Source organism: Pistacia vera, unplaced genomic scaffold (genome assembly GCF_008641045.1).
Source record: "Pistacia vera cultivar Batoury unplaced genomic scaffold, PisVer_v2 Contig71, whole genome shotgun sequence".
In the NCBI taxonomy this organism is placed as follows: domain Eukaryota; kingdom Viridiplantae; phylum Streptophyta; class Magnoliopsida; order Sapindales; family Anacardiaceae; genus Pistacia; species Pistacia vera.
In genome coordinates, this window is record NW_022196568.1 from 1,293,147 (window position 1) to 1,309,452 (window position 16,306).

General features: G+C 35.0%; 1 protein-coding gene and 2 pseudogenes across 3 annotated transcripts; 2 read left to right on the plus strand and 1 right to left on the minus strand.

Annotated features, from left to right (window-relative positions):
• Positions 1 to 7,871: 7,871 nt before the first annotated feature.
• On the plus strand, positions 7,872 to 8,819 carry LOC116114325 (annotated as a pseudogene).
• Positions 8,820 to 9,230: 411 nt separating this feature from the next.
• Positions 9,231 to 11,806, plus strand: LOC116114430 (annotated as a pseudogene).
• Positions 11,807 to 12,078: 272 nt separating this feature from the next.
• Positions 12,079 to 14,812, minus strand: LOC116114459 (putative UDP-arabinose 4-epimerase 2). 3 transcript variants are annotated; one of them, XM_031400609.1, is made up of 10 exons: positions 14,693 to 14,812; positions 14,515 to 14,594; positions 14,128 to 14,252; positions 13,806 to 13,919; positions 13,595 to 13,702; positions 13,398 to 13,489; positions 13,167 to 13,308; positions 12,945 to 13,039; positions 12,546 to 12,820; positions 12,079 to 12,459 (listed from the first exon to the last, which is right to left on the minus strand). In XM_031400609.1, the coding sequence occupies exons 3-10, from the start codon at positions 14,248 to 14,250 to the stop codon at positions 12,221 to 12,223; spliced, it is 1,188 nt and encodes a 395-aa protein (XP_031256469.1). In that variant the 5' UTR covers positions 14,251 to 14,252; positions 14,515 to 14,594; positions 14,693 to 14,812; the 3' UTR covers positions 12,079 to 12,220. The 3 variants fall into 3 exon arrangements, with proteins under 3 accessions (XP_031256469.1, XP_031256470.1, XP_031256471.1); XM_031400610.1 differs by having other exon boundaries at positions 14,515 to 14,591; positions 14,693 to 14,783; XM_031400611.1 differs by lacking the exons at positions 13,806 to 13,919; positions 14,128 to 14,252; positions 14,515 to 14,594; positions 14,693 to 14,812 and having other exon boundaries at positions 13,398 to 13,437; positions 13,595 to 13,610.
• Positions 14,813 to 16,306: the final 1,494 nt, after the last annotated feature.

Here is a 16,306-nt window from a genome sequence, read left to right on the forward strand (position 1 = left end):
AAAGAAACAAACTGGAATGATACATGTAACATGATCCAAGTTCCAAATCCAACCATCAGCAGTAAATGAGGCATAATTCTTGATGAATGAATAATTTATTTTTTTGTCCTGTTTTTCATTGTGCGTGGGGACGTCTGGGCAATGGGCATTGCTGCATTGGCTAAATGGTAAGGGCCCCTTCAATTTCAAAGACTCTGGTTGGCCATTAGGAGCAAGATTCAGGTTTAGTAAATCACAAATTCTAAATATATAACACTCAATTTTATTGGAAACTACAATAACAAAAACTCTAAACCGTAAAACATGGAATGAATAGAGAAAATTAGGGATTTAGCCTTTAGGATTAGAGACATTACCTTTTGATAAATTGATGAAAAGTGTTATTGGAGTGTTGGTTCAGCCGTTCAAACTTGGAAGGAGAGTTTGGTGAGAGTCAAAATCTGAGAGAGACTTGAGAGTTAGAGCACCTGCACATGAGAGAAAAAGGAAAGAGAGAAAGAGGAAAGAGAGGTTTTAGCGTGTGTTTTGTTCTGGTACTGTAAGAGTTCAAAAACCAAAAAAAGCTTTTCTTTTCCCAAAATGTCAAAGTTACATAGTGGGCAAAATGTCAAAGTCTTGTGGGGGCAAAATGTAAAAGACTTATAGGGGGTAAAATGCAAATAAATATAAATATTTATAGAATCTGAAATTTTTTAAAGTTTGAGTGGGGTCCGTGGTCCCCACTCGTCATTAAGTAAATCCGCCACTGTTTGGCCGTGCGTGGCAAAGACAAATTGTGGCTTGAGCCGCGCATGGCAAGATCGTGCGTGGCCAAGCCAGATCTAGGCTTGAATCATGCATGGCTAGGCCATCTTTGCCAGAGACAACTTGACCTTCGAATCGCGTACTTCCACCGCCTCTTTCTCCTCCACATCTGTTTGTTCATTATCAAGATGACGGGTTTATTTTTGTATCTATTTTCATGGATTTTATGGGTTTGATTTTGTGTCTTCTTTTTCTTTTCTTTTGTTTATTATGAATTTATGTTCATGGAGTTAAGGTGGAGGAAAAATTTTGTTGGAATTAGAAGTGAATATTTCTGTAAACCAAATTCTAGGTTGTTTGGAAGATGTATGTGAACCAAATTTTGGGTTGAAAAATTGTGAAGGCAAAATCCTTTACTTTTTTTCCTTCTTTGTTTCAATTCTCTCCCTCTACTTTATTTCATTGCTGTTGTGTGTAACTACTTGGCCATCAGTGATTGCCCATCATTTCCAACCTTCCCACAGCCAACTCACCTAGCACCTATTAAACAAAATTCCTCACCCAAACTAAATTCTGGGTATGTTAAAAGAGTTCTGTTAAGCAAAATCTAGATTGTATGGAAAGTTTATGTGAAGTAATTTCTTGGTTGTATTGAAGAATTATGAAAAAAAAAAAAAAAATTGGTCTTACAGAAGAATTATGTATAATCTTTTTATATGGAAGATTTATGTATAAGGAAGAATTATGTAAAATTTAAGTTTAATTTTTTATTCATTAGATTCATATGATATTGATTTATTTTTTATATTTGCAGATTTATTAATTAACAGAATATATACATTATGTGAACTGACAAAAATGTCCTCTTTGCTATTAAAATTAACGTCTAAATTTAACAATGGATGGGAAAGTGTTGTTTTAAAACTTGGCAGGTGGGGTGGGACAGTGTCGTTTCGCCAAAACCTGGGTGGGAAAATATCGTTCTCCCATTAATTTTTTCATACTGGGTTTGACTGAATTAGATGGAACCATATTAGACTAAATTTAGTAATGTCACGTGTTTCGCGTAACATTATATTAAATATTTAATAAAAATAGAATTATATAAAAAGTTCAAATAAATATTTAAAAAAAAAATTCAAATAAGTAATAATAAACTCTTTGAATAAAAATTAGATATGGCCACGGAGTCAATAGTGTAAACTCTTTTTATTACTATATTTGTGATTATTTTACGTTATTAATTATTTACATATTTTAAAAGTAAAATGATAAAATCTTGAATAGTTAAGTAAAAGTTTGTAGAGACACTCTTTCGCTCTATTTGTGACATGTCACATGTGTACGAAGAGATAGAGAAAAGAACTCACATGTTCGCACCCAAAAAATAGTTAATTGACAAATTCATATCCAGCCACTTTTAAAATACCCTTTTAGTAACCAAAACATAATTTTGTTAGTAATTTTGTTGTTAGGAAGGGCAAAAGTCCATTATTAATAAGAGCAAAATGGTCAACAAACGTTGGCTGCTAGTAGGGTTGTTCAAATCCAAATAGCCTTATTTCTGATCCGATCCCGATTTTTGGATCAGGATATATCCTGATCCGAATCCGATCCGAAATATGTAGATATCCGGTTTTTCAGATATCAAATTTTTCGGATCGGATAACTAGATATCCGAAATCTATCCGAATTTTAGAAAATTCTTATTAAAAATTTAAAATCAAATAATTCTTCTAATAAAATTGAAATTACAATGCATGATTATCAAAAAATTAATCCACAAGTTATTTAATGCCAACTTAACATAAAATCTATTACCCAAATTACAATTACAAATTTAATAAAAAGACAAACAAAACAACCAACTTAATACTAATACATTTTTTTATCTTCATGTCAACTTCATCACACTGACTTCACTCTATTTCCTTTCTAGACTGAATTGCGAGCAGGGTTCTTCATTCTCAAGTTAATTAACAATAATACAACAGCAAACAACTTGAAATTTTCTAATGAACAAAAAGGGATCGGATCTTATTGTAAGGAAAATATAACTTCATCACAAATCTAATAGGGAAATTATATCCATTAAACTTGTACTAAATAAAAATAATTAAACAAAAAGCAAGAGAAACGAGGTTTGTGTTAATAATTCAAAGTAAAAATGAAAAGTAAATAGTTATGGGCTGTAAAGAGATATGGAAGGTAAAAGAGAGATGAGATATGGAGATGAATATGAATATGAATATGATTATTTGTACTTACGATCGATTTGGGGCTTCAATTAGGGATTTAGGAAAAGAACTGACGATTTGGGGCTCCCTGATTCCAATGTTGATGACGATCTTGGCTTTGATGGTGGAAGGAGTGAGTGAGGGAGATGGCGATGGTGAGTTGGTGACTGTAAGCGAAGACTGAAGAATGAAGATGGCGATGGTGAGTTTGTGACTGTCTCGAGAGAGAGTTTGAGTTTGAGTTAGATTAAAATTGTAGGGTCATTTGAAATTTGAAAGGGGTGTGCATAAAAATCAAAACAGCGTAGTTTTAGTAAAATCCGGATCAGATGAAGATGGCGATGGTGAGTTTGTGACTGTTGAGAGAGAGAGTTTGAGTTTGAGTTAAATTAAAATTGTAGGGTCATTTGAAATTTGAAAGGGCTGTGCATAAAAATCAAAACAGCGTAGTTTTAGTAAAATCCGGATCAAATATGGATATCCGCTTTTTTAGCAACCCCAATCCGGTATCCGATCCAAATATTCAGATTTTCTAAAATTATGATCCGTATCCAATCCGAATTTTCAGATATCCGATTTTTTTCGGATCGGAGCGGAGCGGATCCAGATCAGATATCGGATTTTTTTTAACAGCCCTAGCTACTAGAGAAGAACGGCCGATCCACGTTAGCAAGAGATGGTGCACGTTAGCAGCGTCAAAGCCGATGGTTTTTGCTGTTTTCCTGCCAATCCCAGTGTTTAAAATCACTTCCGAGACCATCCACATAATCCCTATCACCTCCTCTACAAAGCCGAAGCCTCCATTTGTTGTCATCACTCACCATTTCCCACCACCACCTCCATTCCCACAATCAACTCTTCAAGTTAGATTTCCAGTCAATTTCTTTGCCATAAATTCTCTTAAACACCACCATCACATTCTCCACAACCCACTCTACAAAACCCTTACCTCCATCACCACCCCTTGCTTGTCGGTCGCCGGCTGTGCACCGCGTGACCTTTCAAATTCCAAGCCGATTTTCGATCGTTTCCGGTGCCATAAATTATCCCTGTCACCATCAATCGACTCCTTGGATCTTCGTCTCCAAAGCCCCCAACATTTCATATCTCATTTGCTCACCAATCGTCAACGATTCAAGCTTTCCCACCCTAGGGTTTTTTGAGTTTTAATTGGGTTTGATTAATTCGATTTTTGTGTTTGTTGGATTGAAAGACAATTGAAGAATGTTTGTTTGCAATATTTTCTGGTCGCCGGTACTCCCTAACACTAGCAGCAATTGCTAGCAATGGAAGAGGCTAAGCTGAGGGCTTTTTCATAAATAACTAGATTTTCCATCCAAATTAGAGGAAAACATATTATTTGGATAATAAATGGTATTTTAAAAGTTTAAGGGTGGAAAAAGGTCAATGAACCATTTTTTGGGCGAGACCCTGTCGTTAACTCATAAAGAAAATGAGTAAAGAAAAAAATCTTTTTACTTTTAATTTTGTAGACCCAAAAACTTATGGGCTTTAAACCGGAAGCCCATCACTGAGATCAAGATGTGAGGCGATTACAAAACAAAAAATGGGAAAAAAGGGGACGGAGAACTGTTCTGCAGAGACACAAGAAAGAAGAAGGGAGGAAAAGGAGAAAAGGAAGAAGAAGCAGCAAAAGAGGAAGAGGGAGGGAAAAGAAAGAGGGAGTAACCTACTTCAATTTTGGCTTCGGAGACTTGACTGCCTTGGGATTGATTTTTATCAGAGGACGAAGACGTTTAGAGCTTGGAAAATTGTGGGGCTGAGCATTCAGGTATTAAAATTTGATGAATTGATATCTTATATTTCCATTTATTTTCTTGAGAAAGATGGTGTTTAGTTACTTGAATATTTCAGCATCTTTTGTTAAGTTGGAAGGGAGATTTTGTTTTGGTTGGGTTGAGGGAGTGTGAGCTACTTTGAAATTTGAAAATAAGTATAGTAAAATTCTGAAATAAATACAGATGATAGGCCTGGTTTTAGGCAATTCAAAATGTTTAATTTATAGAATTGAAGAGGGAATATATTATCCTCCTTATGATAAAATTTAAGTATTGTGTTGAATTAGTTTATTAGACAGATGAACTAAACTCCGACTAAATTTTTTTAATACTGACTTGTGGTGTTTGTTAATGGAATCTCATTGTGGGAAGACGAGAGCTGTTATTCAATGTTTAAATGATTATGGAATACAATCGTGCAACCAAAATCTGTTTTGAATTCATGAATGTTTTCTTTCTTTTAAATTGATGTAGAATAATATTGTTGGTTTGGGAGTAATACTATACTTATAAAGTCCTAATACAGAGATATATGTACAAAGTGATGTGTCATACTATGATTGGGAGAGCGAATTTGACTTTAGTTAAAATGTTAACTTTACAAATTTATTCTCCCAATCAAGTATGACATATCACTTTGTACATATATGTTTGTATGAGGACTTTGTAAGTTTAGTATTATTCATATAAAAATGTTATTTTGTTCTTGAGTTAAATTGTTTGTTTAGAGATGGAATTTTATGAGAAAATGTGAAGCAGAATGTTAGAAAAAAATTAGAGAGGAAATTTTCCCTCAGAAAATATAAAGGAAAATAAAAAATAAGGAAAAAGAAATATTTTTAAAAAGCTATGTGAAAATTGGTGACTTGGCAGGTGATGTGGCAGTGTGGCATTGCCACATCAACTGCCACGTCACTTTGTACAAAGAGCTTTTATAAGTCTAGCATTTCTCGTTATTTAAAGAGTAATACTACATCACTTTGTATTCATCTCTTTGTATGAAGACTTTGTAATTATAGTGTTACTCTTTTTATTTTGCACAAACAATTAAATCAGACGCAATAGTAATTGAAACTCATTAAAGCAAAGTCAATTAAACAGAATCATAAGGGAGACAAGCCCACCCTTGGCATGGAGAGGCATCGCGAGGCACAGTGCACATCTCCCGTTGCGGCCAGCCACCATANATAGTGTTACTCTTCTTATTTTGCGCAAACAATTAAATCAGACGCAATAGTAATTGAAACTCATTAAAGCAAAGTCAATTAAACAGAATCATAAGGGAGACAAGTCCACCCTTGGCATGGAGAGGCACCACGAGGCACAGTGCACATCTCCCGTTGCGTCCAGCCACCATAACTAATGCTTTACCAGATTAATTGTTAGATCCAGAAAGTAGAAAGATTGAAGAAGAGGAAGAAGAGACGGGAGAGAAAGAAGATATAGGAGATAAAGAATGGAGAGAAAAAAAATTTAGAGAAGCAATGATAAAGGACAAAAAAAAAAAAATAGGTTTTTATTTTCTTAAATCTGCACAACAGAGAGAAGATTGAGGGAGAAGAAGAAAAGAAGGAAAAGAAAGAGAAAAGAGGGAGGACAAGTGATGTGGAAAGTGGTGACATGACACGTGATGTGGTATTAATGAGTTGACTTTGTATATTCACTCTACCGCTTATATTTTGACACTATCACTTTGTATATGTATATCTTTGTATGAAGACTTTGTAAGTATAGTATTATTCATACTACACTTACAAAGGGGTTTACAAAAACAATAATGCTAAATGTACAAACAAATCTTACAAAGATTTGTGTACAAACTGATGTGATAGAAAATGAATGGAAGAGTGAATATGATAAGTTTTTACTTTTTGTATTCACTCTTCCATTCATTTCTTGTCACATTAGTTTATACATAAATCTTTATAAGATTTGTTTATACATCTAGCATTACTCTAATTAATTAATTATATATTAATTAAAATAATTTAGTTAACCCAAACTCAGAAAAAAAAATGGATTCTAAAATGCTAGCCACCACCACTAAATTAGAAATCCCAATTCCCTTTCAAATAACAAACCCTAACCACCGCCACCAATCTCAACTGCACCACTGCCACTCTCAACTGCCATCTACCCTCTTCCTCTTGCACCATCAGTCGCAACTGCACCACCACTTTCAATCGCTATCTATCCTCTTCCACCACCACTCGCAACAGCACCATCACTCTCAACCGTCGTCTATCTTCTTCCTCTTGGCGGCAAGCTCACATATAAACATGTAATTTTCAGTTTTCTTTTTAAATGTTTGGCTGCCATACTCAAACTCACAGAAAGCTTCTAATGTTTGACAGAGGAACCAAAAGAGAGAAGTGAATTAGAGTGATTGCCATGGATTCTCCGAAATTCTATCGTTACCTCCACCACGGCTCTTTGCCAGAAAAGTTTAAGCCTCTGAGTACGGATCCCAAGTCCTCTTTGAATTATATTGACTTTGATTCTAATTGTTCATGGTGTCTATGATTGTGTATGTGTTTTGAGCAGCCAAAGTTTTTGTTGTTATATTTTGAGCTGTTATAAGCTGACTATAATTTCCATTTTCACATAAGTTTTTTTGGTTTCTGAAGTGAGGTATTCATCATTGCTGGTTCTACTATTTGGGAATTTTGACTGGCTTTTTATGCGTTTGAGGATAGTTGTCGAAACTATTAAGCAAATCTTATGATATAAACAGAAATTAAATGAGTTTTCTCATTAAGTTGTCAATGTCTTTAGTCATTTTAGTTGTCGGTGTACTTGGACAATTATAGTTGCTATCATAACTAATTAAAGAAATTTTATAAGAGAGGAATGTTTAAGTTTTGTGTTTGTCCGTTGCAGTTTTCTCATCTAGTTATTACTGTGATTAGTGATTATGAACCTAATTGTTGCCATGTGTGGACAGGTTTATTTGATTTTGAAGTGGATGTTGCAGCAGTAAAACATTTGTTTGGCATTTTTGTTGTTTCTTCTGAATCTTATATGTGGTGGAATAGGCCTATCTGAAGCAGGGGTTGCGTTGTGAAAGATGTTTCTTCAAGTGCTAACAATTTGAAATTGATCAAATTACAGTTTCGATAGAGCGGTGGAATGGCTATGGATAGAAATAGCTCTCCTCCAACTCCACCCAGATGGAGAAAAGTGGCATGTGGAGGAATGCAAACTTGTTTCGAAGACAACCACATGGGTGAGTCTTTTCTTGAACATATGATTATGAATGCCAATGTAGTTAAACGGGACATGATAAAAGTGATGCAAGACTCGGTTTCCATCTCACAATATCTATGCATTGTTGCTCTCGTTCTGTTGGTTTGGATCTACACACTGAGATCAACTCTTGATGAAAGTTCCCTTTTGCTTCTTGATGTAAGTCTCCTTGTGTCAGGTTTCTTGATTCTCGTTTTAACTGAAGAAATGATTTCTCTTAACCTGCTGTTCCATTATATTCTCAACATCTCTTTTTTTATAACCGATCTTTATGTTTTGGCTCCTATCTACCAAACACTCATGAGGTCTATAAGCTCAGACTCAATCTGGGCTGTGACCATCTCACTTCTCATACTCCATCTCTTCCTGCATGACTATTCAGGGTCCACTATAAATGCTCCAGGGGCTCTACAGAATCCAACTTTAAACAGTTGCATCTCTTTAAATGCTTCTGTTGTGGCATCTGTTTTCATTGCATCCTGCCTTCCATCAAGGCTACATGTCTTTGCTATCATGGTATTCTCCTTGTTAGTCTTCCTTTTTTGCTCCACTAGTCACATACTGTGTAAAGAAATACTCCTTCCGTTTACACCTTTTGTTCTCATTTACCTTGATGTTTACGACATTGGCTTTCGTTTTTATGCTGCACTGGTTACTTTTCATCTTGTTCTTAGGCTTGTTGGTTTTTGTGACTGTGGTATGCCCTTATTGGCTTATACAGATTCAAGAATACAAATTTGATATTAATGGTCCTTGGGACAAGGCTAAGCTGTGTTTTGATATTACAGATTGATAAATTGTATGCTTCTTTCTATATGTTAAATGGCAATTTTCATATTAATGAGAGTTCATTGTTGTACAATTTTATATTGGTTTTCTAATTAATTACCCGGCGTAGTATAATTTTATCAATTCTGAAGCCTGCTGAAGGAACAAGTTAATTTAGTAGGCATCCATCTATGAATGTTTGTCAAACATGCACTATAGTTACAAATTCTATTTTATTTCTTTTAAATTGATGTAGAATAATACTATTGGTTTGGGGGTATTATAAATAAAACCTAAAACTTTATACGTGTTAATACAAGTTTCTTTCATTGTGGATATGTGGTATGCCCTAAAACTTTCTTCATTTTCAATACATTAGTTCTATGTTCCTAAAAGAAATAAGGTTTCTTTCATGTTTACACAGTTTTCACTTGTTCTTTTTGTTTGCATATATGTTGCTTTTACATATAGACTTTTAAAAGGGTTTCAATAGGCCAAAATAATAAGGTTTCTCTATGGCTTGCATATTTGTCATGTTCATTTGAGGTTTATTTGTTTCCAGGTTTTGAAAGATGCTGACAAGTTTAAGAGTTGGTTGGATGAGAAGGAGAATGAGCAGAAGAAGTAAGTTGGATTATTGCTATTGTTAATCAAACTTTTTTTTTTTTTAAATTTTTTTTCTTTACAATTTTTAAAGACAGCCCCGAGCTCTAACAAAACTGCATAACTAACCAGGAACACTGTTTTGAAAACTCATTGATGTGAGCCAAAAAAGTGCTCAAGAAACTTGACACAGCAAATAGGAAACTAATGTGGGCAAAGTTTGTAGAATCGTTGTAAGCCATGAAGCAAAGGCTCAAATCAATTGGAGAACGAGGTGGTCATGTCTTTAAAACCAGAACCTGAAAATTACTCAGTAGGGGAAGTCAAATCGAATTGAAGAAGCTATCAAAATATTCTCAGAAATGACCCAGAAGAGTACTGTAACATACAATTCAATGATCTCTGCCTTTGCTCGTAATGGCAGAATTAGTGATGCATTTCAACTGTTTGAGAAAATGCCTCGCAAAAACATGGTTTCTTGGTACACAATGACTGCTGGGTGTTTGCATAATGATAGAGTTGAGATAGCCCGTGAACTCTTCGACAAAATGTCCAGAAGAGATCTCTTTTCATGGTCTTTGATGATTACTTGTTAAACATGCAATGGCAAACTTGAAAAGGCAAGGGAACTATTATGTGGCTTGTTGGAATGCAATGATTTCGGGTTATGCCAAGAAAAGGAAGTTTGATGATGCTAAGAAGTTATTTGATGCAATGCCTGCTAAGAATATTGTTTCATGGAATTCGATGCTTTCAGGGTATACCAAGAATGGGGAAATGTCATTGGTGATGAATTTTTTTGAAGAAATGGAAGAACGTAATATGGTTTCTTGGAACTTAATGTTGGATGAATTTGTGGAAGTGGATGATTTGGATTCTGCTTGGAAGTTCTTTCAAAAAATTCCAAACCCCAATTTTGTTTCTTGGGTAACAATGATATGTGGATATGCACGAAGTGGTAATATCTTGGAGGCTAGGAGACTATTTGACAAGATGCCTAGTAGAAATGTTGTTTCTTGGAATGCTATGATTGCAGCTTATGTTCAGAGCTTCCGAATTGATGAGACTGCTAAGCTCTTTATGGAAATGCCGAGGAGGGACCCTGTCTCATGGACAACAATGATTGATGGGTATGTTCTTGTTGGTAAGATTGACAAAGCCGGAGAATGCCTTGATCAGATGCCTTATAATAATATTGCAGCTCAAACTGCGGTGATCTCTGGATATGTACATAGTAAAAGAATGGATGAAGCTAGTCAAATTTTCAAAAAGATTGGCACACATGATGTTGTCTGTTGGAACTCCATGATTGCTGGCTATGCACGGTGTGGCAAAATGGATGAGGCTCTTAATTTATTTAAACAAATGGTCAATAAGGACATAGTTACTTGGAATACTATGATTGCTGGTCATGCTCAAATTGGACATATGGATAATGCACTTAAGATTTCTAAAGGGATGGGGAACCGGAATATAGTTTCGTGGAATTCACTAATTGCTGGTTTTCTGCAAAATGGGTTGTTTTTGGATGCATTAAAGAGTTTCGCATTGATGGGCCGAGAACTCAAAAAACCTGACCACTCAGCTTTTGCATGCGGACTAAGTGCATGGCCCATCTTGCAGCTTTGCAAGTTGGGGAGAAAATGCACCATCTTGTTATTAAGAGTGGATACATGAACGATTTGTTTGTTGGCAATTCCTTAATCACCATGTATGCTAAATGTGGAAGATTCCCTAACGCAGAACTCGTATTCAAAGATATTGGTCAAGTTGATGTAGTTTCATGGAATTCTTTGATTGCTGGATATGCCTTTAATGGGTGTGGGAAAGAGGCAATTAAACTCTTCGAAGAGATGGTAATGGAAGGGGTGGCTGCTGATCAGGTTACCTTCATTGGGGTTTTTTCGACATGTAGTCATGTTGGCCTTGTTGATGAGGGCTTAAAACTGTTTAAATGCATGACAGAAGTGTATGGTATGGAGCCTCTGTTTGAACTCTATGCATGCTTGGTTGATTTGCTAGGCCGCACTGGGAGATTACATGAAGCCTTTGACATGGTGAGGGGAACGAAGATGAAACCAAATGCTGGAATATGGGGTACACTACTGGGTGCGTGCCGAACACATCAAAACCTAGAGCTTGGTAAGTTGTTGTGGAGAAGCTTTTGGAACTTGAATCTCAGAAAACTTCACATTATACACTCTTGTCAAACATGCATGCTGAGGCAGGCAGATGGGATGAGGTTGAGAAAGTGAGGGGGTTAATGAAAGGGAGTGAGACAGAGAAACAACCAGGATACAGCTGGATTGAAATTAGAAATCAGATACTTACTTTTCTCTCTGATTATCCAACACACTCTAGAACTGAAGAAATTTGCAGTACATAGAAGACTTTAGCCGAGCAGATTAGAAGCACAGACATGTATTGTAATGTACTAGGGACAGAGTATTGTCATATACTTGTAGGTATTTTTGAAATGAATAAGTCTATCCTTACAAAGAAGCCTACAAAGAAGCTTACAAAGTGAAGAAAAAAACAAAGGAAAAACAGAAAAAGAGAAAGAGAGAGAGAGAGAGAAATGATGAAGATGAAGGGTGGAGGTTAACTTTGTATACCTCTTTTGTAGGCTTCTTTGTAAGATTAGCACTGTTTTGAAATTTAGACTGATTCTAGAACTATTACTCTTCCCCACTGCATTCACTTTATTAGATATTCATAAATAATAGTGGATAAGTTTTCATATACTCGCATAAAAGGCCTACTTTTTGGTAGACCTGGCTAATAATCTACTACAAATCTACAATGAACTCTGCTATATAACGGTTAATCTGTGGCATTGGAAGGACCATAGCCATTCATGTGTGACTTCTGCCATCTCCATGCGACTTTTAAACTCTCTTGAATATCTGTATACCTGGCTGTCCAATTCAGCTCACGCCTTATTTTTGTTGGATCACTATATACTTCTGCATAATCCCCAGGCCGGCGGCTCAGATATTCAACCTTTATATCCACCCCTGTTGCCTTCTTACATGCTTCCACAAATTCCTTCACTGATCTTCCTGCAATTCATCCAAACAAAGCATGTGTTTAAATTATTTTCAGATCATAGATTAAACGACTTATTAAAAAGATGACTGTCAAGTACCTTTTCCTGTGCCAACATTGTAGATTCCAACTTTCCCAGGTTTTGCATTGGCAAGAGCAAGCACATGAGCATCAACCAAGTCGGTGACATCAATGTAGTCCCTTATACAAGTCCCATCAGCTGTTTTGTAGTCTGTTCCTCTAACCTTGAGTCCAGGAATTATCCCTCGAGCTGCATCGAAACAAGCACCTGATATACGGCCATGCTCTCTTAGCTCAGCACGAGGAGCTTCTCCTAATCTTCCTTCTAGGTCTGATCCAATCACATTAAAGTATCTGCAATTACGGTCATATAGAAAAAGTCAAACCCTTCCTATATATGTATATATGTGTCTTTTGAGATGAGGCGATTAAGGTACTGAAGATTAGAAAGACAATAGAAAATCATAGCGTCACCAACCTTAGGATCATGACAGCCATGTTGGTGGTTTTGGAGAAGTCGATTATGATATCTTCTGACATTTTCTTGGCTTTTCCATATGGGTTGATGGGCATCTGCATTGACAAATAGATGAGAAATACAGAAACTAGTCAAATTTAGCTGCAAAGTCATTGGTTTATTAACAAAGTCTTAACTTGTAAACTGAAATATACGCAAGGAAAATGTATGAAGAAATCTCACTTGAGGAGTTTGTTCTGTGATAGGCATCTTCAGAGGCTCTCCATAAGTTGCACAAGTACTAGAATATATCAGTGTCTTCACATGGTGTGCTGCCATTGCCTCTAAAATTACCAAGGTGTTTGATGTTATATTATGATAGTACCTGCGGAGAAAATTTCCTATGAAATTTAACAACCTGAAATCTTCAACGAGTTGGTTCAGAGAATTGCATCACTTTAATCGAATTAATACCTAAGAGGTTCAAGTGTACTTTCACCAACATAAGCAACAGCTGCAAAATGGATCACAGCATCAAATGCATTTTCTGCAAAGATTTTGTTGACCTGAAATATTTCTTAAAGAAAATAAAGTCATATATGTATCTCTATACAGTTTTGTATAGGCACATCAAGCATTAAAAAAAATGGTTGATTAATGTTGTTTAGTACCGATTTTGCATCTCCAAGATCGGCATAGATGAACTGAAGACGTCCAGGCTCTGGAAATAGCTTTTGGAGAATTTTAACAGCACCCATATTGCCTCTGGAAAGATTATCCTGTTGTAATAAGCAATACTTTTCAAATTAATGCAACATAGTGACATTTTTTATTTAAGTTGTTTTTAATGACTGAGAAACCTTCTTTCAGAATGAAATATACCACTATAGTTACACGGTATGGATCTTTGAGGAGTCGAAGCGCCGCATGAGAGCCTATATAGCCAGCACCTCCAGTGACTAAGACATGAGTCACTCCTGTTTCATGGCGGGAGAACTGGAAATGTAATGAAAAAGTTAATGTTACATTGCAAAGAAAGATCTGTCAACATATAGAGAAAGGGTCATTTTCAGTACCCATAACAAAGAAAGCAGGATTCTTCTGAAGAAAAACATTGGAAGTAAATCAGTTGTAATACAAAATTTTTAACAGGATTTTGGGGGCTAAAAGATCAATGATTGATATTAAAGGATCAGAAATATACTGCATTGGGGGTGCTAAAATCAGATGAAGTTGTGAAGATAATAATCAAAACAGTTGCCAAGAGGGCAGCCACAAGAATTCTGCCGGTAAAATTCTCCCGTCGTTTTGCATTCACACCATCCATGCCTGTTTATTTAGAATAAACTCGATTAAGACAAGAGCAAATAAATCCTTAACAATATAATAACGCCACACATCCATTGCCAGATATTCAACTTTCACTGCAAACTTCTTCGCTTCATGGCCATGTTTACACAGAATCTTAAGCTAAGAATTTGAAAGCTTACAAACCGTCGGCCATTTCCAACTTTTAATATGTTATGAGACACAACTTATCACAAAATTTCATTTTCAACAATAATATAATCTGGAAATAATGAAAACTCACCTTCAAATAATCAAGGTTTGTGTTGCCTTGTGTTCTTCTGATCTTCTATCGAACGTTATGAAAAGTTATTTCATAATCTTCTGTTACAATAAAAACAAACCAAAATTTATAGCAATATAACTCAGAATTGAACTCTGGAGCATATATATAAAGGAAATATAAAGAAGAGAGAACAAACCATGATGCAAATGTTAAAGAGAATGAGAAAGTTGACGACGGAGAAGGGATGAAAGTCGTCATAGATTAGGCAATAATAAAAGGCAGGCGGATCGAAGAAAGAACCTTCAAAGAAAGAAATGGGATGGTGTAACTTCAAATGAACGAGTATAAAATAACGACAAACTCACACCCTCAAACTAAATAACTTCTCCATGCAAGCTGACTCAGTCTAAGTTGCGTCCTTTTCAATCAATCCAAATTATACTATCACCCGCTAGTTCTAAAAAGTCACCTAAAGATACAAATTATTTCACCCAAATCTAGCTTCCGTTACTCAAGTCCGTTATCTATCTCAAAATAAATCAAATTAAAAGCTAAAAACCCTTTTATCTCATTTGAAAATAATAAAATCAACAAAACAATAAATATAACATGATAAATTAAAAATTATTTTAAAAAACTACTTTTCATTTTTAATAATAAAAATGGAAACTAAAAAGAAAGAACAATTGTAACGAAAACATTATAATACCATCTTTATAAGACAATATTAAAATAGAAAAATTTAAATTAAGAAATAATAAAATAAATATTAACCAAATATAAAAGAGACGCCCTTCAATCCCCCCCCCCCCCCCCCCCCCCCCCAAAAAAAAAAAGTTTTATTATATAATTTTTATTTTTTCAGTTTGAAATACTTTGTTGAGTTTGATCGCTTTAAATTTAGAGTTAATTTTAAGTAAATATCTACCGTTGCCCCTCAATCTAACAAATGAGTTAACGACGTTAGTATTTGGGAGAAATTGTCACTATTTTGTAACATTTGGTTTTGTAATGTTCCTTTTTGAAGAGTCAATAAATTTTATGGGTGATTATGTTTTAAAGCCTATGATGATACATGAGCTTATTACATTCCTTTATATACTAAACGATTTTAATAATACATATTAATTAATAATAATATCTTTTTAAGGAGATTAAATCTCAAAAGTCAATGAGGAATTTGAGTAATTACAAACAGTTTTAATAAATAAAAAGGTAGCATATAGTATAAGGTATGCAAAATAAATAGTTGACTTTGTTTTAATAAATGTGTTGGCATGCAGATGCTTGAAAGATAATTAACTTCAACTTTACAGCATAAGAAAAGCAATTAAAACCCTAGTAAAGTGCAAAGGACAAATTAAAACTGTGAATGGAAACTAATCTTATGATTATCGATCTGTCAACATGTGAACTCTTGTTAGTTAGCGCGTAAATCCAAAGATTCAAATAAAATAAAGTGGGGGAAGAAACTAGAAAAAAGATGCATGGTGTTTGACTAATCTCATGGAGGTAGTGTCTTTGTTTTTGTCTTCGTCTTCATGTATCAAGTGTCCATTCTTTTCTGTGTCTTTAACGTTTATTTAATTGCCTACTGCTTACCTAACTCCTTATCCTCACGAAATCTCAAATGATGTCACTTCACTCTCTCTCTTTTTGATTCAATTTCAATGGACATTTTTATGGATTTAAACCCCTCACTGGATTGCACGCAAGTACTTATTTCTGAATGATGGTTGGTTGCGTCAATTATTAAGTTAATCATAAATTAACATGCTAGATGATAGGCCTACTTACATGTGATCGATTC

Excerpts from the sequence above, each read along its gene's own strand:
- LOC116114459 (XM_031400609.1), bottom strand. The coding sequence starts at position 14,250 with ATGGATGGTGTGAATGCAAAACGACGGGAGAATTTTACCGGCAGAATT. Across the intron at positions 12,821-12,944 it reads ATGGCTGTCATGATCCTAAG|ATACTTTAATGTGATTGGAT; the intron begins GTTGGTGACGCT and ends CCGTAATTGCAG. Across the intron at positions 12,460-12,545 it reads CAATGTTGGCACAGGAAAAG|GAAGATCAGTGAAGGAATTT; the intron begins GTACTTGACAGT and ends GATGAATTGCAG.